At 41.4% G+C, this 22777-nt stretch overlaps 2 protein-coding genes, 1 long non-coding RNA gene and 1 pseudogene across 3 annotated transcripts; 2 read left to right on the forward strand and 2 right to left on the reverse strand.

Annotated features, from left to right (window-relative positions):
- Window positions 1-982: 982 nt before the first annotated feature.
- hpse (heparanase) lies at window positions 983-8300 on the forward strand. Its single transcript, XM_055874817.1, has 12 exons — window positions 983-1501; window positions 2287-2426; window positions 2756-2884; window positions 3036-3209; window positions 3353-3524; window positions 4288-4335; window positions 5411-5504; window positions 5602-5708; window positions 6285-6399; window positions 7029-7153; window positions 7258-7410; window positions 7588-8300. Exons 1-12 carry the CDS (start codon window positions 1281-1283, stop codon window positions 7745-7747), a joined length of 1638 nt encoding a protein of 545 aa, XP_055730792.1. The 5' UTR covers window positions 983-1280; the 3' UTR covers window positions 7748-8300.
- An 885-nt stretch (window positions 8301-9185) lies between these two features.
- On the reverse strand, window positions 9186-14542 carry LOC129818267 (myosin light chain 5-like; annotated as a pseudogene).
- An 872-nt stretch (window positions 14543-15414) lies between these two features.
- On the forward strand, window positions 15415-22023 carry btc (betacellulin, epidermal growth factor family member). Its single transcript, XM_055874837.1, has 6 exons — window positions 15415-15662; window positions 16562-16666; window positions 18419-18545; window positions 19131-19277; window positions 19783-19934; window positions 20695-22023. Exons 1-5 carry the CDS (start codon window positions 15623-15625, stop codon window positions 19928-19930), a joined length of 567 nt encoding a protein of 188 aa, XP_055730812.1. The 5' UTR covers window positions 15415-15622; the 3' UTR covers window positions 19931-19934; window positions 20695-22023.
- LOC129818691 (uncharacterized) lies at window positions 19077-20264 on the reverse strand. The gene is made up of 2 exons (XR_008753972.1): window positions 19985-20264; window positions 19077-19268 (listed from the first exon to the last, which is right to left on the reverse strand). It is a non-coding gene; the product is annotated as an uncharacterized LOC129818691 (long non-coding RNA).
- Window positions 22024-22777: the final 754 nt, after the last annotated feature.

The raw sequence follows: 22777 nt of genomic DNA on the forward strand, positions 1-22777 counted from the left end.
TAAAGCTCTGCCTTATCTCAGTTCACTGGTCACAATAACAACACCCACCCATAGCACACGTCCCAGCAGGTATATCTCACTGATCATCCCCAAAGCCAACACCTCATTTGGCCGCCTTTCCTTCCAGTTCTCTGCTGCCAGTGACTGGAACGAATTGCAAAAATCGCTGAAGTTGGAGACTTTTATTTCCCTCACCAACTTTAAACATGAACTATCTGAGCAGCTAACCGATCACTGCAGCTGTACATAGTCCATCTGTAAATAGCCCACCCAATCTACCTACCACATCCCCATACTGTTTTTATTTTATTTACTTTTCTGCTCTTTTGCACACCAGTATCTCTACTTGCACATCATCATCTGCTCATTTATTACTCCAGTGTTAATCTGCTAAATTGTAATTATTATTATTATGTTTACTCCTTGTGTAACTCTGTGTTGTTGTCTGTGTCACACTCCTTTGCTTTATCTTGGCCAGGTCGCAGTTGCAAATGAGAACTTGTTCTCAACTAGCCTACCTGGTTAAATAAAGGTTAAATAAAAAAATATATTAAAAAAACAACTCAAATGTCAGTAGAAGCCACATATGTTTAAGCAAACCAGCCATATCAGCCATGTTTTTTTAAAGGCAGTAAATGAGGCTGAATGAACTGTTTCACTGCCAGACAAGGCTCCGCTGATAGCCAGGTGTACCAGTTGTAAAGTGTTGGGACTGCTACTAAAATCGTCACTGAACAAGTAGGTTACTTCTCCATCACTTCACTTGTCACACATCTCTCACAAGCAGGTAAGTATGGAAATGTATTTTTCGCAATAAGAATCCCAAGTAATGCAAAAATAAAACATCTCAAATTACATAACATATATTTCTTATTTCAAAATCATGCCAGCCTTCTGTGTTGAGACCGCGCCCACACGATCATGGCCAAGCCTAGTTAACGATGCTATATCGTGGCAGCCTATCACACGCAAGCTTCTGCATTCGCACTTTGTTGTTTTGCATGCTCTGCCGCTAGAAAAAAAATGCTTTGTTTTCTTTCGTTTGGATGAGGACCACACCAAGGACGTTTCTGGACCAGGCAAAACTCAGATTCCGCTCAACAATTGAATCCGACCATAACTGCATACCAATTTACTAATGACAATGATGGATTTACACCGATCGACGTATTTATTGGAATAGTGAGGGAATGCGAGCACCAGTAGATTTGGGTTGTAATTGTCCTACACATAGCGATATAAATTCGATTTGAGCCGACTGTTCGTCTAGCCATTTCATTATGTCAGGCATATCAACCTTGGCATGTGTGATGATATATATTATTTCTTATGGATATTATGTGGTAGCAAGTGTCGAGTCTGCGAGGGATGAGTGGAATTTTGAGTCTGTAAATCTGAATGTGGACCTCTCTCGAGTACTCAAGAAAGTGAATGGACGTTTTTTGTCTGTTGCCATAGACGCGAGTCTAGTCGCTGAAGAGAAGTTCATGTACCTTTTAACGTGAGTAAGGCAAGCTTTAACGTTTCTATTTTTGGCCGGTGGTGTAAAGTACTTAAGTAAAATACTTGAAAGTACTACTTAAGTAGTTTTGAGGGGTATATGTACTTTATTTTAATATTTATATTTTTGACAATTTTACTCCACTACATTCCTAGAGAAAATAATGTACGTTTCACTCCATACATTTTCCCTTACACCCAAAATGACTTGTTACATCCCGAATGCTTAGCATGACAGGAAAATGGTCAATTACATCCCGAATGCTTAGCATGACAGGAAAATGGTCAAATCCACGCACTTATAAAGAGAACAACCCTTGTCATCCCTACTGCCTCTGATCTGGCGGACTCACTAAACACAAACGTTTCGTTTGTAAGTTATTTCTGCCCCTGGCTATCCGTAAATAAAGAAAACATCGTGACGTCTGTTTTGCTTAATATAAACATGTGAAATGATTTATACTTTTACGTTTGAAACTTGAGTATATTTAATCAGTTACATTTAACTTTGATACATAAGTATATTTAAAATCAAGTACTTTTTCCACCACTGTTTTTGACACAATTGTAATTGTGTGTGTTTTATAAAATTATTACCATTAGTAAAAATAAATAATTGACGAATATATTAGAATCAGCCAGGGTCTTATTTATTATGTTGTTTTCAGTTACTCACTCGAAGTTGTTTTTGTCTTTAGCCTAACAGAAAAACAGTTCAGAGACCAGCGCTACATAATCTTACGAAACTCCATAAATACTGAACCAAACCTTATTTAATTCCACAAGGTCTCCAAAGCTGAGGACATTGGCAAAAGCTTTGACCCCAGCATTTCTGAGATTTGGAGGGACAAGACAAGATTTCATGACCTTCAACCCAACATTTTTACATTCAAACGAGAATCACAAAAACTCTGTGTTTGATGCAGGTAAATATGGCATACATTGTCACTCATCTCAACTGTGTGTCACATTACACCACAGACATTGTCAGGCATAATGTAATATCTATAAATTGCAATAACAGCTATTTTGATGTGTGTGGTTTGACTGTGGTCACTTGACTCCTCAGCAGGATTCCTGTTTTTCATGAGAGATAGAACAGTACGTTGATTCACACAGAGTCAGCTTGAATGCACGCAGTAAACCAGGCAGATCTCAAGCAATGTCATTAGTTTGAGGTAGATCTTAGGTCATCAGCTTCTGAGTGACTCACAGCCACTTGGTTTCTGGTTCCTGTTTGCTAATCTGCTGTCAGATGACATATGTGAAAGGCTGGAGCTGCCTCCACTACTGGAAAAGAGGCTGAAGCAGGAATGGACTCTACAGGAAATACTTCTCGACAAGGAGGACTTGCAGAGGAAGTATAGGAGTGTAAAGTTCACAGGTATGAACCGTGGTCATGAAGGTAGCATCAGTCTAGCTCACAACACACTGGCTCTTTTGTTTAGCTGTTATCTTGGAACCACCCCATTTCACTTGAGCAAATTCACAGATAGAAGAAAACAACATTTCAAATGTATTTTTTCCCCTGACAGAGTGTGCAGTGGATCTGCTCTACTCTTTTACAAACTGCTCTGGATTAGACCTCATCTTTGGGCTCAACGAGCTGCTCAGGACCTCTGGGAACTCCTGGGACAGCAGCAATGCCAGGACCCTCCTACAGTACTGTGAATCTAAACAGTACAGCATGTCCTGGGAGCTGGGAAATGGTAATAATTTTGAGGCCCCCAGTATTTACAGTGTTATACTAACTAAGCCATCTTTCATTGTGTTAATGACTGAAACAGGGAATTCTCAACTATTGATTTAGGTATTGTAAGGTTGGTAGAACAAAAATCCTGTCTCCCTTTAGAGCCCAACAGCTATGAGAAGAAGGCAGGGATCAGGGTGGATGGATATCAGCTCGGCCAAGATTTTGTTCAACTCCGCAAGATTCTGCAGGAATCCAAACTTTACCATAACACTGGACTCTATGGACCAGACATTAGCCAGCCCCGGGACCACCGGAGAGACTTACTGGAGGGGTGAGAGTTTGTCCCTTTATGTAGCCTATTTATAAAGTAGTCCCAATATAGTCCTAATGGACAGGCTGTTGTACTAACTAAAGTAATAGTATTGGAAGTCTCCTCAATCAATGTAAGAAGCATCTTGACACCAAAAGGTTGTTGCTAACTAGAAAACTACTAAAGGAATTGAATTAAAATATGATTCTACAATTGAATTACGACATGTGACCTGCATACCTTTCTATATTCATCAAGGTTAAATAACACTTCCACTGTAGTGGGAGACTAACCTCTTATTTGTATAGGTCATGGGTGTTTTCTGTCATTTCACAGCCGTATTATACAATAAACCAGAGTTTCTTACTGCTTCTCTCCTTTATATCCACCTACTGTATGTCTATACCCAAGTAAGGCTGTGGTTCAAACCTTAAAGGGATACTTTGGGATTTTGACAATGAGGTATCCACGAGTTCATCTGAATCTGGAGAAGTAGATAAAGGGCCTAATTACCAAAATGCCGAAGTATCCCTTTAACTGTTAATCGTTATTCCAACTCATTAATCTCTTATCTAAAAGGCACAAAGTATTCCAAACATATCCTGGCTCTTTCCCCTATTGGGAAACTGCATTATTTTTTACAGTCTATGGGGCAAACTCCCATCCCCTGAGTGTGTCTCTTGTGGTCTAGGGGCAGGTTAATGTCGGATCAATAGATTCTTCCTACATAACCACCAATCATGTGGGATATGTTGAACAATCGTATCCCATTTACTTTTCATAGGTTCTTGGAGAGTGGGGCAGAAGCAATTGATGCATGCACCTGGCACCAGTAAGTTGAACTGTCACTTGTGTAGCATACAATGCTAAGGTCAGATGTCATGTGTTGGTGCCTTTGACTTTGACGCAAACACAGAGGCTGAACAAACACAGGAATAGTTTGATTGTGCATGTGATGTTGGGTACGTGGGTTTGCCACAAGGGGTAAGAGGTACTTAACATAACTGTTTGTAAAGGCTTGCACTGACCAGACTTCACATCCCACTGGGCACAGACGTCAGTTCAATGCCTAGTTACGATTTACCTTTGGTTGAGTTGTTGACTAATGTAAATTCAACGTGAAATCATCTAAACATTTCACCATGTCATCACCATGTCATTGGATTTAGGTTAAAAGTTGCATTAAAAAAAAGACAAAATGCCCTTATGTTGATGACTTAAAAAACATTCTATCAGTTTCCCACAATGATTCAACATCATAATATTTTTTTCTTTGGGGTTGAAAGGATGTGGAAATGGCCTCCTGGGTGGCGTAGCGGTCTAGCGGCCTCCCGAGTGCATCGCAGTGCTAGAGGCGTCACTACAGACCCGGGCTCGATCCCAGGGTGTATTGGAACCCACCGTGACGGGAGTCCCATAGGGCGGCGCACAATAGGCCCAGCGTTGTCTGGATTAGGAGGGTTTTGGGGGGGGGGGGGGTTACTTGGCTCATCGCGCTCTAGCGACTCCTTGTAGCGGGCCGGGCGCCTGCAGGCTGACTTCGGTCTTCAGTTGAACGGTGTTTCCTCTGACATATTTGTGCGACTGGCTTCCGGGATAAGCGGGCGGGTGTTAAGAAGCGCGGTTTGACATGTCATATTTCGGAGGACGCATGACTCAACCTTCGCCTGTTGGAGTTGCAGCGATGAGACAAGATTGAAATTGGGGTGGAAAAGGGTCAAACAAAATAACAATAAAAAAATACAAATAAATGATGTATTTGATCAATGATGTGGTTTTCCCCCCCCCGGTGGTGTGAGTGTGTCAGATACAACCATACAATCTGAAAATGTGATTTAATTCATAGTGATTCTGTTGTGTTTGATATAAAGATATACTCATCCTTGATTACTCTGCCCTTCTGTTAGTTATTATGTCAATGGAAGAGACACGTCTCTAGAAGATTTCCTAGACCCTGAGGTGCTAAACACGTTGGCCTTAAAAACACATGAAGTCATGGAGGTAATGAAGAAAAAGTTAACAAATGTACATGTTTATAATGAATGTATTGCAGTTCAGTGAGGACTTTAAATGGTTCTTTTGTTTCGTGTGTCCTCAGACCATTGAGCTGACCTCCCCTGGGAAGAAGGTGTGGCTTGGAGAGACTAGTTCCGCCTATGGAGGCGGGGCTAAGGGCCTGTCTGACACATTTGTCGCTGGATTCATGTGAGTCTGTGTATGTTGGCGTTGATCAGGATATAGATAGACCCAGTCAGTATCACACCCTGATACCATGTGATCATTTTCATCTGGATTACTCTGGAGGTTGTAACAGTCAGGCTAGTCTCGCTTGCCAGACTCATGGTGCTCCACTGTGGGAAGAGAGACTACAGACCTGCAGCCTCATTACACTGGCGGTAGTTGAGTCAATTGTGTTGTTAGTCTACTCTCATGGAAGGGAATCTCTGCTATTCCAGAACATGTGGTTTTCATTGAATTTACAGGTCACCTGTGAGCCTCATGATCAGCCTTTCAACCATGCCCTGTTCCAGGAAGACTTACAATAGTAGTCTCACATGCAAAAAAAATGAAAGGAATGCCACATTATGTATCCAACATTGACTTAATCAAGTGTGAGGGCAGTCGGTTAATACGAAGGATTACATATTGCATTCTCATTGAAAAAGGTTGCTTGTATCTAAATCAGATGGTATGTGTCAGAATCTCATTCTTGGCAATAAAAACATTATAAGGTATTAAAGTACTGTATGTGGTGTAAAATAATATGTTTAATGATTACAGGTGGCTGGATAAACTGGGCCTGGGTGCGAAGCTTGGATTGGATGTTCTCATCAGACAGGTTTTGATTGGATCTGGGACTTACCACCTGGTAGATGAGAACCTGGATCCACTTCCTGTAAGACAAATTCCTGTTTATTCTCCTCTGTATTCTGAATTCCTGAAAAAACACCAATGATCCAAGTATTTGTTGATTGTGACAATAGTTTGTCTATTCTATGAATTTTTCCATTTCTATATACGGTCAGGTCCATGATTATTGGCACCCTTGATAAAGATGAGCGAAAAAGGCATTATTAAATAAATAATACAAATTCAGCTATATTGTATACTCAATTTTGTGAATATTCTTCACAGAGAAAGAGATTTCTCAGAGAAATATATATATTTTTAACAAGTAATAAAAAAAAGTCTATAAAAGATTATTGGCACCCCTGTTTTCAATACTCCGGAACCTTACCCTTGCAAGGATAACAGCACTGAGCCGTTTTCTAAAATGTTTTATGAGATTGGAGAACCCATTGGGAAGGATTTTTGACCATTCTTCCACACAGAATCTTTCCAGATCCAAGATATTCTTAGTCTGCGTTTATAGACTGGCCTCTTCAATTCAAACCATAGGTTTTCAATGGGGTTCAAGTCCGGATGTTGATAGTCTTTTTTTGCTCATCTTTATCAAAGGTGACAATAATTTTGGACCTGATCGTTTAATCACTTATCCGGTTTATGGCTGTATCACTTTGGCAGGATTACTGGCTATCAGTTCTGTACAAGAGGCTTGTTGGACCAGAGGTGCTGAGTATAGAAGCCTTTTCCATTTTGGGAAAGACGAAAAGAGTACGGGTCTACCTGCACTGCACTAACAAGAAAAGGTATTCCACAATCCAGCTGCATTTAAAATGAAGCCACAACCTGTGTTTGTGTGTGAGACATGTGAGACAACCATCCTGACTGTTCCTCAATGTTCTCTCTACAGCACAAGCTACAAAAGTGGAGCAGTCACATTGTTTGCTCTGAACCTGAGTAAGGGCCCTGCGAGGATCTCTGTGCCTGTTACAATCTCTAACAGTACTGCCGAGGCCTTCGTTCTACAGTCTGAACAGCCTGGCGAGGAGGGACTCTACTCCAAGTAGGCTACCAGTAACCTTTATTCCCATCAATGGGGCCACTAATCTTAAGTTTGTCGCTTTTCATTATTCCAGTTCAAGGAAGTGTTTGCTTTTGTCTTGCCTTGTAATATTGTCAGTGTAAAGATGCCGTACTACTAGAAATAGAAAGGAGAGTAACATTGTGCTGTGATCTCCAGGTCTGTGAAACTCAACGGAGAGGTGTTGAAGATGGTGGATGACCGTACTCTTCCATCGCTCCAGGGAACTCCTCTTCCTGCAGGAGAACATCTCAGACTCCCTGGTTATTCCTTTGCCTTCTATGTCCTCAGCGAGGCTCAGGCGCTGGCCTGCCGATGACCCCAATTGGAGAGGAGAACTTGAGAAGATGGAGGTAAACTCACTATCTAAACTAAGAGAAGGAAATACTGTACTTGACTATTGCGCTAAACACAGCTGTATGACTTTGCCAAAGAATGTAAACCAAGTGAATGTGGTGAAAGGATTCGATCATCTTTGGAAAAAACGTTTCATCGACATGTAATACATTTTTGTATATTTTTCAACATGTATAAATAGTCTTAATACCGTGTGAGTAGGGTTTTTAAATTCTCATACGGTTTCACTCTGTCTTGGAAGAAATTGCTGTTCAGGAAACACTTAAATGCAATACTTGTTGTACATAAATTATGTTTCATATTTGATGCCAAAAACTTTAGACTGAACTCAACTTGTTTACGCTCTGGTTACTTGATTTTCTACTCGGTAATGTTAAGAGGTTGAATTGTGCAATTTTCTATTTTGGTACACTGGGATACAACTCTGTTATAAACTTTTTGTGTGTGATATATTTGTACAACATCATTTGGATGAGAAAATAAATACAGTAATGACTTCAAAGCATGTAATGCTATATATGGTTTACTTTTTTGGTTTTATATTCTCAGTATATACATATTAACTTCGGTTGAATCAGAGAGAGGCAGCAAGGCAACGAGTTATTCACATTTCAAACACAGATCAACCAGTAGCACCTGTCTGATGTTGACAGCACTAACACAGATCAACCAGTAGCACCTGTCTGATGTTGACAGCACTAACACAGATCAACCAGTAGCACCTGTCTGATGTTGACAGCACTAACACAGATCAACCAGTAGCACCTGTCTGATGTTGACAGCACTAACACATATCAACCAGTAGCACCTGTCTGATGTTGACAGCACTAACACAGATCAACCAGTAGCACCTGTCTGATGTTGACAGCACTAACACAGATCAACCAGTAGCACCTGTCTGATGTTGACAGCACTAACACAGATCAACCAGTAGCACCTGTCTGATGTTGACAGCACTAACACAGATCAACCATCAGCACCTGTCTGATGTTGACAGCACTAACACAGATCAACCAGTAGCACCTGTCTGATGTTGACAGCACTAACACAGATCAACCAGTAGCACCTGTCTGATGTTGACAGCACTAACACAGATCAACCATCAGCACCTGTCTGATGTTGACAGCACTAACACAGATCAACCAGTAGCACCTGTCTGATGTTGACAGCACTAACACAGATCAACCATCAGCACCTGTCTGATGTTGACAGCACTAACACAGATCAACCAGTAGCACCTGTCTGATGTTGACAGCACTAACACAGATCAACCAGTAGCACCTGTCTGATGTTGACAGCACTAACACAGATCAACCATCAGCACCTGTCTGATGTTGACAGCACTAACACAGATCAACCAGTAGCACCTGTCTGATGTTGACAGCACTAACACAGATCCTTTACTCCTCCTGTTCCTCTCCGTGTGTGATGATGTAACAGAGGGATTTGTAGTCCAGGTGTCCTGCTGGGTCGAAGGTAGACGATTGGAACATCTGTTTAACCTGAAAGGTTTGCAGACATATCAGTACAGTATCCGGGTTTTTATCTCTTAGATACAGTTGAAGTCAGAAGTTTACATACACTTAGGTTGGAGTCATTAAAACTTGCTTTTCAACCACTCCACACATTTCTTGTAAACAAACTATAGTTTTGGCAAGTCAGTAAGGACATCTACTTTGTGCAAGTAATTTTTCCAACAATTGTTTACAGACAGATTATTTCACTTATAATTCACTGTCACAATTCCAGTGGGTCAGAAGTTTACATACACTATGTTGACTGTGCCTTTATTAAACAGCTTGGACAATTCCAGAAAATGATGTCATGACTTTAGATGCTTCTGATAAGCTAATTGACATCATTTGAGTCAATTGGAGTTGTACCTGTGGGTGTTTTTCAAGGCCTACCTTCAAACTCGGTGTCTCTTTGCTTGACATCATGGGAAAATCAAAAGAAATCAGCCAATACCTCAGGAAAAAAAATTATAGACCTCCACAAGTCTGGTTCATCCTTGGAGCAATTTCCAAACGCATTGAAGGTACCATGTTCATCTGTACAAACAATAGTACGAAGTATAAACACCATGGGACCACGCAGCCGTCATACCGCTCAGGAAGGAAACGTGTTCTGTCTCCTAGAGATGAACGTACTTTGGTGCAAAAGTGCAAATCAATCCCACAACAACAGCAAATGACCTTGTGAAGATGCTAGAGGAAACAGGTACCAAAGTATCTATTTCCACAGTACAACGAGTCCTATATCGACATAACCTGAAAGGCCGCTCAGCAAGGAAGAAGCCACTGCTCCAAAACCGGCATAAAAAAGCCAGACTACGGTTTGCAACTGCACATGGAGACAAAGATCGTACTTTTTGGAGAAATGTCCTCTGGTCTGATGAAACAAAAACAGAACTGTTTGGCCATAATGACCATCGTTATGTTTGGAGGAAAAAGGGGGAGGCTTGAAAGTCAAAGAACACCATCCCAACCGTGAAGCACGGGGTGGCAGCATCATGTTGTGGGAGTGCTTTTCTGCAGGAGGGACTGGTGCACTTCACAAAATAGATGGCATCATGAGGGAGGAAAATTATGTGGATATATTGATGCAACATCTCAAGACATCAGTCAGGAAGTTAAAGGTTGGTCGCAAATGGGTCTTCCAAATGGACAATGACCCCAAGCATACTTCCAAAGTTGTGGCAAAATGGCTTAAGGACAACAAAGTCAAGGTATTGGAGTGGCCATCACAATGCCCTGACCCCATCCTATTGAAAATTTGTGGGCAGAACTCTGTCAGGAGGAATGGGCCAAAATTCACCCAACTTATCGTGGGAAGCTTGTGAAAGGCTACCTGAAACATTTGACCCAAGTTAAACAATTTAAAGGCAATGCTACCAAATACTAATTGAGTGTATGTAAACTTCTGACCCACTGGGAATGTGATGAAAGAAATAAAAGCTGAAATAAATCATTCTCTCTACTATTATGCTGACATTTCACATTCTTAAAATAAAGTGGTGATCCTAACTGACCTAAGACAGGGAATTTTTACTCGGATTAAATGTCAGTAATTGTGAAAATCGGAGTTTTTAAATGTATTTGGCTAACGTGTATGTAAACTTCCGACTTCAACTGTACCTGAGCTGCTAATGAATCGGATTTTCCAAAAAAGGCAGTCAGTTACTGTTCGATTGAACGTCATAATGTCCAAACATGTGACTTAAGTGACTTTGAGCGTGGTATGATTATCGGTGCCAGGCGTGCCGGATCCAGTATCTCAGAAACGGCCTCCCTAAGGTAACTGTAATTGCTAAAATATACTTAAGTATCAAAAGTAAAATTAAAAGTGTAAATAATTTCAAATTCCTTACATTAAGCAAACCAGATGGCACCATTTTCTTTCTTTTTTAATTTACGGAAATCCAGGGGCACGCTCCAACACTCAGACATAATTTGCAAATTAAGTATGTGTGTTTAGTGAGTCCGCCAGATCAGAGGCAGTAGGGATGACCAGGGATGTTCGGTTGATAAGTGCGTGAATTTGACTATTTTCCTGTCCTGCTAAGCATTCAAAATGTAAAGAGTACTTTTGGCTGTCAAAGAAAATGTATTGAGTAAAAAGTAAAATATTTTCTTAAGGAATGTAGTGAAGTAAAAGTAGTCAAAAATATAAATAGTAAAGTACAGATAAGTAAAAATACTACTTAAGTAGTTTTTTGGGGTAAGTACTTTACACTGTGTACATAACCCTTAGCGTCAGGATCGAACATTCTGAAGGTGTTGAGAATGATGTCTTCTGGATCTGTTCCATGCAGCTTCTCTCCAAACAGGTTGAGGAACATGGTGAAGTTGATGGGACTACTAGCCTCTTTGAGCATGTCTTCTAGCTCATTGTTCTTCACATTCAGCTTGTCTGGAGGATAATTGAGATATCAAGCAGCACCATCATTCAAACAACCATTAGCTGTTTTACAGTAAGTGAGCATTAGTGAGGTTGAGCACTGATGTTGGGCGATTAGGCCTGGCTTGCAATCGGTGTACCATTTCCTCCCAAAGGTGTTCGATAGGGTTGAGGTCAGGGCTCTGTGCAGGCCAGTCAAGTTCTTCCACACTGATCTCGACAAACCATTTCTGTATGGACCTCACTTTGTGCACTGGGGCATTGTCATGCTGAAACAGGAAAGGGCCTTCCCCAAACTGTTGCCACAAAATTGGAAGCACAGAGTCGTCTAGAATGTAATTGTATGCTGTAGCGTTAAGATTTCCCTTCACTGGAACTAAGGGGCCTGAACCATGAAAAACAGCCCCAGACCATTATTCCTCCGCCACCAAACTTTACAGTTGGCACTAAGCATTGCGGCAGGTAGCGTTCTCCTGGCATCTGCCGAACCCAGATTCGTCTGTTGGACTGCCAGATGTTGAAGCCTGATTTATCACTCCAGAGAACGCGTTTCCACTGCTTGAGAGTCCAATGGCGACAAGCTTTTCGCCACTCCAGCCGATGCTTGGCATTGCGCATGGTGATCTTAGGCTTGTGTGTGGCTGCTTGGCCATGGAAACCCATTTCATGAAGCTCCAGATGAACAGTTCTTGTGCCGACGTTGCTTCCAGAGGCAGTTTGGAACTTGGTAGTGAGTGTTGCAACCGAGGGCAGACAATTTTTACACGCTACACGCTTCAGCACTCGGTGGTCCCGTTCTGTGAGCTTGTATGGCCTACCACTTCGCGGCTAGACATTTCTACTTCACAATAACAGCACTTACAGTTGACCGGGGCAGCTCTAGCAGAGCAGAAATTTGACGAGCTGACTTGTTGGAAAAGTGGCATCCTATGACGGTGCCACGTTGAAAGTCACTGAGCTCTTCAGTACAGGCCATTCTACTGCCATTGTTAGTCTATGGCTGTGTGCTTGATTTTATACACCTGTCGGCAACTGGTGTGGCTGAAATAGCCAAACCCACTAATTTGAAGGTGTGTCCACATACATTTGGCAATTGAAATAGTGTATCATTTAAATACTGACCAGGAGATTTATGGGTGTTACGGATACAGGTATCCTGGGGGTATTTGTATTTCTCCTCTCTCCTAGTAACAGGTGGCAGTCATCAGTCGCATCAATCTGAAGACACACCTCCTCCTGTTTCCCTTACCCAATCACATCCCCTTTCCCTTGGTTTAAAAACCCAGTCAGTTGTTTTCCCAGGGTCTCTCGCTCTCGCTCTCTGGATTTGCTGAAGACCACATTCTTTCATACCCCACAGTTTAGTTTGTTTGTGCGGATACATCTCACATTGTCTGTTATCATGTGAGTATGTACTGCTGTGGTGTATTATTGTTGGTTTGTTGGTGGGAAAAGGGGATAACCAGCCAAGTCGCCCTTGGGCATACATTACCCGTAGGAAAAATGTGTCTAAATACCCTAGTTAGAACTGGGGTATTTCCTTGGGTCCAGCTCAGCCCCTTTTTCCCACACACCATTACCGTGTGTTTGACAATAAACCTAAAGTGTTTGACGGTAGGTTTAGGTTGTCTGTGGATTTCTTTTAGTTCTCATTGTTCCTTTTAACTGTTGTGATTTGCATGAGATATGTTACGGGTCTCGTCCCCCCCCCCCCCCCCCAGACTGCTGGGAGAAGGAGGTTCATAACAATAGGTATCCTTCAGATCTTCTTTGTCAATGAACCCATCTTTGTCCTGGTCGATAAGTGTGAACACCTAGCCCAGGGAAAGAAAAGGCTTACAGAATATTTTATGAAAAGAACAAACACCATATTTGTCCTTACTCACTATGGTTGGGCACGTTGTTGTGCTTCCTCATAACATGACTTATGACGAACTACATGATATTTGTTATATCATGTGTGAGCTAAATTCTGCTTGAACATGGAGAAGACATTGGAGGATGCTCTCTGGGCTCTCGTGGCATCCCATTCCTTCTTCTTGGTCTTTCTGCTGGCCTAAAAATAGGTATTTGTTTAGTTTTGTTACGTGTTCATTACCACACAAGCAAAATAAACTCTCAGCATTTCTTCTATGTATGCTTTAAGTTGTAATACAAATGTCATTATTTTTAATTATGTACAATTGTCTTACTTTTCCACAAACAATTAAAATGTGCAATAACAGAAGCCACTCAAACAACAGTCTGTACACACTCAACATTTTTGTCTCTGCAGAAGTGATGCTGTTACTCCAGTGAATGTGCCTAAGTGATGAGAGGAGACAGCTTAAATATAACATCGGTCTGTAAAACAGAAACCCCAAAACTGGTTCAGGGATGACTGCTGCCCTGTAGCAGGCCCCACAGGGGAAAAGGCTGCTCTACACCCTTCATTTTTTATTGTAGTGCTTCATATGGGCTTTATATGGGGTGTGAAATTATCATTTAAAACAAATTATCCAATGGTACTGTACATTTTGTACTAGTCAATGAGCAGGACCTACAATGAGAACATTCGCTATCGTATTAGTAGAATGAAGACTGAATGTATGATTGCTTTGTACAACTCAGAAGATGAGATATATGAGATGGCACATACAGTATCATCCATATGGGAACATAGTGGGTAAATACTACCTTCATGGAAAAACGCAGCAACAGCACAATGTGGCCACCTTGTGGTGCTATAACTTTGTCTGGGAATAGGCCGCTACTCCACAGCAGGCAAACTGTCAGGAGGCTGACAGTCACTGCATGCTGCGGATCCTTTTGCCTACTGCCATTTGAGATGATCTAGTTATCAACATACCATTATCATGAGTAATGGGACAAATGACAGGTAATGTGCTTTGACACTTTTGATCAACCTCTTGGATAGTTATTGGCAAGGCTTCCGCTATCAAGGAACCACCTACATCTGGAATTGTGCCTTTGCTAGATGCATTACTTTTACCCCTGTATAGGATTTCCTATTTCCACTACACATTGCCTGGCATTGCAGCGCTGATGTCCAGAGACGAACTATTCCTGAGTTCACATTTTAGCAGAGGGCTCATTGTGCACTGAGTAGGCCTCGATAGAGACTGGACTGAAAGTGAGAAAGAGCACACATAGGTAGACCTGGGCAGACTCACATTGCCTGTGCCTCCGGGGGAATAGTGAGGCCTGCACGCCAATAAACACAAACAAACTCTCTGACCACAGTTCTAGACTTGCCCACAGTCTCATTAGCCGGCGCCGTCTGCCGTTTACCAACAGTTCAGAGTAGAGGTCACTAAAATGTGCTGATGCAGGTAAAACGATGTATATTTTAGTTAAAAAATCCATAAAAGGTGCATTATGCAAATATATGCAAGTGCTATATTTGTATATGCACATTTCATGGGATGCACCATATTCTTCAATTGTTTACGTTTTTTGCTATCAGGACAACTATCTTGGTAAAGGTACATCATATCTTCAAATGATATTCTAAAGAACTGTCATATGTTTTAATGACAGTATATTAAGAACTTGCTGCATTAGGTTATGCGCACATCAAACGGATTGCACCTTAATTAATAGCCTAGTAGCCAATCTCCAGTTTGAGCTGCATGCCATAATGAAACTGCACTGGTAGAGTGCACTCGCACATACATGATTAGGTGGGCGTGGCACTATTAGGTTCAGGTTCCATTTCACCCATTCAAACCTCTAGCCTGCGCAGTGTCTCTTGATAATGTAGTTCACCGGTACGCGATCACCCATGAAGGAACCACGTTATTCGTGAGTCGGGAAGCAGGGTATCCTACTAAACAGAGGATATAATAGTGAACTTTTTGACCGGATTTTATATAAGAAACGAAATCTAAGTTTACCTATTTATCCACCCGGAAAAGTATATTCGTTGCTCACGGACATGGCAAAGGCATACAAACTGTACGTCGGAATAGCCACAGGTAAGAGGCACCGTTTTGTGTACCAGTTGAATAACTCTTCAACCTCACACTAACTTTATTTACTCGTTATAGGCAATTATATTCAGTTACAATCTGGTTAATAACTGACTTAGTACTGTTTTACAACATAAATCTCAAGATTGTATTTCCTTTTATATTTATATCTTTCAGGTATTAGTACAATTTTCTTTCTTATATTACTTCACTAGTTTTCGTTTATTCAAACTCTAACTTTGGTATATGTAATGTAGTCCCGTGTAGCTCAGTTGGTAGAGCATGGCTTTTGCAACGCCAGGGTTTTAGGTGCGATTCCCAGGCGGGAATAGTATAAAGAAAATATGAAGATGTATGCACTCACTACAGTAAGTCGCTCTGCTAGCGTCTGCTAAATGACTAAAATATAACTAATCTTATGTGCCTGTCTATACTGTGATTGACAGCAGCAATTAGCATGCTGGTGTGACTGATGATCAACAAATGATCCACCACTCCATAGCCCTCTATTAGCAAATAGAGTACCCCAATGCACATGCCAACAATATCCAAACCAATAACATAGACTATCAATAACCACATCTGTTTGCTTCATAGATACAGTAGCTTTATTCCATTACCCACATTTGTATCATGGCTGGATTTTGTTGTCCTGAATATTCTGAAACACTAACAGTGTTGTTGGATAGAATGCAAGACTATCTTTAGTAAGGTTATCACAGTGTTGGGAATCCCAGAAACCCAACACCCAAGCCGGGGCAATTACTGTCAAATTACTGTCAAACATTAAGTTCCACAACCTTTGCTCTGTCCTTAACTTTCAGATTCTAAAACAATTTAATTGTATGGATTTGACTTGATGTTTGGGCATTGTGCGACCAGCTCTGTTTGTTTTCTGGTTGTAGTTTTGGCCCTATGCAAATGCTCTCTGGCTGAATGGAATGCAACTGAGGAGCCGGCAAACAAGACTGTGTCCCGCCATCACCAAGGCAACACAAACAACTTCACAGGTATATTGTTTCCCCCCCAGAGAAACATAAACTTATGGAGGGATAATCATGCCATAAAAGTTTGTTTGAAGTTTGAAGAAGGCGCACATAAAAGTGTTTCTTACCATCTGACATGCACATGTGTTAACGTGTTTGAATTACTCAGGTTTAGAAGCAACCTGTTGGATTAGAAAATGAATGCCTTTGTGATTACATACACGGTAAGTTTGTAAAGAGACTAAGTGCCCTTGAAAAACATTCTTATACTAAGTATTCCTGCTCTGTCGTTAAATTGAAGGCCGTACTCCAGGAGTGCGTCATTCACACAGTGGTTCATTCAAACAGTTGGAATATCAAATGCTTCTCCACCCAGCCCTTTAGTATCAGGAGGAGGTGTCATGTACCATCCCCAACAGAGACCATAGTGCAAATTAAAGCCTTCTTGCCACCAGTGACCATGCAGTCATTACCTTTCCTGTGAGTGGAATTGTGAAATGTAGCACCAGCTTTGTATGTGCACTGGGTTCGGTTCCTCACTGCTAATTAGATGTGCATAGATGGCAGGCTGACATCAGGTGTCAATTGAAGCAGCCTCAGTTAGGGCCTCCACTATTCAGGATTTGTCAATTGCTGTTTGATGATAATCCTCACAACTAAGAGGTCTAATCAACTACTGATCGTACCATTGTATTTACCCACATGGAGTGATACAGGAAGTTTATTTTATTAGGGGGAGGTGGGGGTAGTTCCTGATTACCTCTCTGCAATGTACTATTCTTCTTATGTTCAGTTTACATTTGTTAAATGTTTTGTATTTAACCTTTATTTAACTAGGCAAGTCAGTTAAGAAAAAATGATTGTTTACAATGACAGTCTACCCCGGCCAAACCCTAACCCGGACGACACTGGGCCAATTGTGCGCCGCCCTATGGGACTCCCAATCACAGCCGGTTGTCATACAGCCAGGAATCGAACCAGGGTCTGTAGTGAAACCTCTAGCACTGAGATACAATGCCTTAGACCGCTGCTCCACTCGGGAAATCAGTTGACCAAACAGCAGCATTTCCCAGCTACTTACTAATTCCTGGGAAATATGGCATGATGACTGACTGCACATACAGCTACTCAGTTAAATACCTAGATCAATTTACACCTGCTGTTCCTTTGTAACCAGATCCGCACCTATTCAATATTTAGGTCATTTTAAAGGCATGCTCTCATGTTTCACACTACAATTAGGGCTTTCTCCCTCTCTGTGATGTTAATTAAGCCTCATTATTCTTTTACCCACCCAATGACTCACTGGAAAGGAATAGAGGAGAATAAAATAATGAAAGAAGGTTTCCATTCTCTTTACTATAGTGGTCAGAATCTTCTGTGTGTGTATATCTACACAACTATCAAATTAGGCTGAGGAGGATATCAGTTGCTTTTTACTTTGCCAGAATTTCATTATAAATCTGTAAATGACACATTATTATCCTCAATCACACCAGTCTTGCCCCAATGGTCAGTTCAGTTTCTAGTCCTTCCTCAGATCATGATGCCAGAAGCCTATTTATATGACAAGTCACACTGGCCCCCCTGAGTCAGGTTACTAAGGGAAAACAGGAGCCTCATGACAAGTTTGAAAGGGGGCTCTCACTTCAAACGTATATCTTATTCTACATCACCTTCTCAATGCAATCTTTTTGTAAGAAGGGTATTATATATCAAATGAATTACTTTATAATCCCCCTTTCCCCTGTATTTGTCTCTTTGCGCTTGCCATAGACTCGATAGAAACTGTAACTCAAGCCAAATGGAGCGGCCATTTCACCAATTGTCCAAAGGAGTTCAGGAATTACTGTATCCATGGGTCGTGCCGCTTTGTGAAGGAACATGACACTCCTTCATGCAGGTAAATCAACTCACCCGACCCTTACTGTGGGCCCCAATCATTTATCTGTACATGTTCAAGGCAGACGGTCTCAAGCCAAGAACACGCTGCGTACTCAACATTCACTGCAGTGAAAACATGTTTCATTTGTATATATTTTGATAACTGTAGCAGAATTATTATCCATTATTATTACAAGTATGAAGTTTGTGTTCATGATAAAGATGTTTTGTTTTTACTTTCATGTCTGACAAGTAACCCTGAAATCCCTCATTGACCCTGCTGAATGTACTGACCTTGTTTACTGTGACCCTGCACAGAACACATGTACTTAAAGTAAAACAACAAGGCAGATATATGATTGGTTTCATATGGTCTGACTGCATTTCAACAAGCATCTCAGAATGACAGTCAGCGAGACCAGTTCATTTGGAACAGCTAGAATAGCTCATTTGACAGACCAGCATATGCTTGTTTTCTCATAGCCCAGGTGCTTCAAGTTATTTCTTTGTTTTTCTTTCGGGCGACAAGAAATAGGAACAATAAACAAACTTGTTGAGCACATTTTAATCACAGCAGGTGAATTGTGTGTTTGCTCTGTCTCAGATGTGAAAAGGGGTACATTGGGTCCAGGTGTGAGTATGTTGATTTGGCCTGGCGTATAGGAGACCAGCGGCAGATCATCATAGCCTGTGTGATAGCAGCGTTGGTCTTCCTCATACTGCTCATCATATTCATCTGCATCTGTGCACAGTGAGTAAAATACACATTCTTTAAGTAGCAAACAGACAGATTTACTTTATGTTGCAACCTTCCTGTCCGTGGGAGTATGTGTGCGTGCGTGAGAGAGTGGGAAAGGTGGACATACAGCTTCATCACCTCACAGCCTGTCATACTAGCCCTGGGATGGGACGTAAGGAATCTGTGTGTATCCCATGAATGGCCAAGTTTTAATAAAACGCTTGTGGCCATGTTACCTTTGGTTTTCATCAAGCTGTATGTATCTGCCCTGCTCTCCCCTCTCATTTTTACCCAAAAGAGAGACAGAGTGCCACGTGTTGTATCAGTTTAACAAAAGAGTCTTTTGTGCTAAACAAATACCTTACATAACTAAACTCTGTGATACTGCGAGAATGTTTTGGTGAATAGCTCATGTCAGAGTCAAGACAGATGATACCATTCTCAAAGAACATAATAAGTAAATGATGTCATCACAAATTGGAATGGGTTACTTTCTAATATTCTTCTTCTGTCTCAGTCGACATAAACTTTGCAGGCGGAAGAGGAGAAGAAAAGAGGAGACGAGGAATGGAACAGAGAAGCTCAATATGATTAGGATGAACACAAATGGAACGCATGAAGCTTCATCAGATTCAGTCGAAACCTCAGACATCAATGCAATATGATGCGGTATGTACTGTATGTCTGAGTTTCCAAGACATCTTGGACATTTTTCTGACCTTTGATGCCCCTTTATCATCATTATCCTTAGTTTGTTCTCTTGTTGTGCCAAGACACACAGCTTCTCCGGCTGTTCTGAATCCAGTGGTATTGTAAAAGACAATTCAAAAACTGACTAGACCCCTCTTGTTGCTGTTGGAAGGTGATATTCCGTAGTTGCATCAAGCCAAGCATCACATTCTAATTCAGCTCACATCTGAAGGGAGGCCCTGAATGGGAATAAAGCTTGGTGCTTGGCACTGCCTAAGCCCATCCTTGAACACATTGATACATATTACACAGACAGAGAGGGAGGGAGAGCAGTAGACAGAGAGGGAGAGCATTACACAATGTTTCCACACCCTATATAGCCCATTTTCTGTGCGGGCCAGGCCGGTGGCAGGGTGACTTAGTATCTGAATTTGGCTGTAACAGTCAGATCAAAGCAGACGTGCAGCTGGTTCCTCACTATGCCTGCCTGGCTGCCTGCCCCTACAAAAGGTAATATGAACACACACAGACCAAACAAAACTCGGGGCATAATGATGGATGTGGAGCTGTTCGTGGTGTTCAGAGGCTGGGTCTGACAAGGAATCTGGGGTCATTTTAAACATGCTATCCATCTCTCTTTTAACTGCTTATTCCAGTGCTTATACAAAAGCTGCTCTGTAATTGTGTGGCAAAAACAAATTTCACTTCTATAGTAACAACTGTCGCTTTTATCTTCCAGCGACGGGATCTATAAATGGTGTTCTCCTGCCGGACGGGATGATGGCCTTGGTTATGAGTGAATGTTGGAAAGAGAGGGTGCTTTAACGTCACTGAGGAGATATACAAGCCTGTACTCTCCAGCTGCTTTTCACTGCCGACCATAGTCTACAATATGGACAGTATGGACTCTGTTCTGTGCAGAAATATAGTACAATACAAGAGAGACTGTTATGGTCACCATGAATCCACAGAGATGGATCAACTAAAACAGTATCTCCCTATGCGTTCTGTAAATGTGATAATGTGATGAAGTTGCCCTTACAGACTCATTTATGCAAACAAAATGTGCATGGTCATTAAATCACAATAAGTTAGAGTTAAACCTTTTTTTTAGTTGATGTATCATGGACACTGAGCTCTGCCTTTTTATGGACTGTAACCACCTCTTATTTGGGCATAGATTTAATGATTAACATGTATTCAAGCTAAAAGTCCAGGTATTCTTACTCGCGGATGTGGCGTGTTATAATGATGACTCATGCCATGTATGTGGGACGGATTATACTATGTCTAATGCAGGTAAATAATCAATATAATAAATAGCTGGGTGCTTACATTTGCTCTATTTTACACATGTATAGTGTGTATTATACACATGTGTATTGGAATTTGTTTTGTTTGTTGCATATCCCACTCCCCCTGAGAGTGGGGTCACAGCCAGGGATCCACCATTATTGACAGAAACCCTGGAGCAATTAGGGTTAAGTGCCTTGCTCAAGAGCATATCGGCAGATTTTTCACCTAGTTGGCTCGGGGATTTGAACCAGTGATCGTTCGGTTACTGGCCCAACGCTCTTAACTGCTAGGCTACCTGCCGACCCTGATGTCACCTTATGTAACACACTGTACATTGTGGTCCATTTGACATTCCTTGAACACATGCTATTATAATGATGTTAATATTGTTATTAAGCTCTAATAGTTTCCAGCAACTGTTTGATGTATATACATACTGTATAATGTTACATGTAATCAATGCGAAGAGACTCCTTCTATGGGCCAGGGTTGATGTTACCGACTTAAGTTGGAGGGTGCCCAAATTTGGGTGAGAAGGCTACAACGAAAACTTGTAGTGAGCGCATTTGATCTCTATATTTCGAGACATGTAGTCTCCTTGCTACCAGAACAACCCTGCCTGTGTGTTAATGTGTGCAGCTGTAAAGTAGTCCACTGTTGAAGAAGATTTTGGGGTTTCTCAGCATCCCAGAGTTTCACAGCGTGTATGCAGCCCTTCACTTCTTCAGCTATGCAAAAGTTAAACATTTTCATTAAAACATTTATTTGTGCAGATATGTTATTTTATCACGTTATTTTGGGAGACTTTGACTAATATCGTTCTAAGTCAATGTGTGTGAGTTAATGATGATGATTTTTTTTAATAGTCAAAGGAGCTTTGAACAACTTGCCTGTGACCAGAAAGTTCAGTGTATCCCATGATGTGCCTCAGTAGAGTTTCTTCCTCCTCAACCCTGGTCCTGACACCCTGGTGTAATACGGTACCATCCCTCCGACTTGATTGCACTTTCCTTTGTGTAGGTGCTGTTGTGCTGCTACTATGTCTTTTCTCTGCCTGACTGGCCCAGTTCTCACCACTTCTCTACTGTCACTCAGCTGATAAAGATATCAGATAAGAACCCTGCTGTGTCTGGAAGGGTTTCTAAGTCCTCTGAAGTTTCGGCCGGCCCAGTTGACAAGTTCCCTCCCATGCCAACTAAAACTAGGCAGAGCAGAACAAAGTATGCTGTTGGACATACCTCTGGTTTCACCCGGTATATAAATAGTTTCCCCTGGCCTAGTGTAAGCATGTGATCACAGAACGATAGGAATCCAGCAGCCACATGGGAAGAGTCATGTGACTGAGGACTGCTCCATGTCTGGGCTCTCAGGATTACAGCAGAGCCATGTTGTAATGCTGTTCAATCCCAACAAATCAATAGAAGGTTTTAAGACTTACTGTAGTACAGTACCTGAACTGTACAGAATTTGTTTAACTTGTTTGTACATGGAACTCTTATTTATTCATTTCGTTATCACAGATTACA

This window comes from Salvelinus fontinalis, chromosome 21 (assembly GCF_029448725.1).
Source record: "Salvelinus fontinalis isolate EN_2023a chromosome 21, ASM2944872v1, whole genome shotgun sequence".
Classification (NCBI taxonomy): domain Eukaryota; kingdom Metazoa; phylum Chordata; class Actinopteri; order Salmoniformes; family Salmonidae; genus Salvelinus; species Salvelinus fontinalis.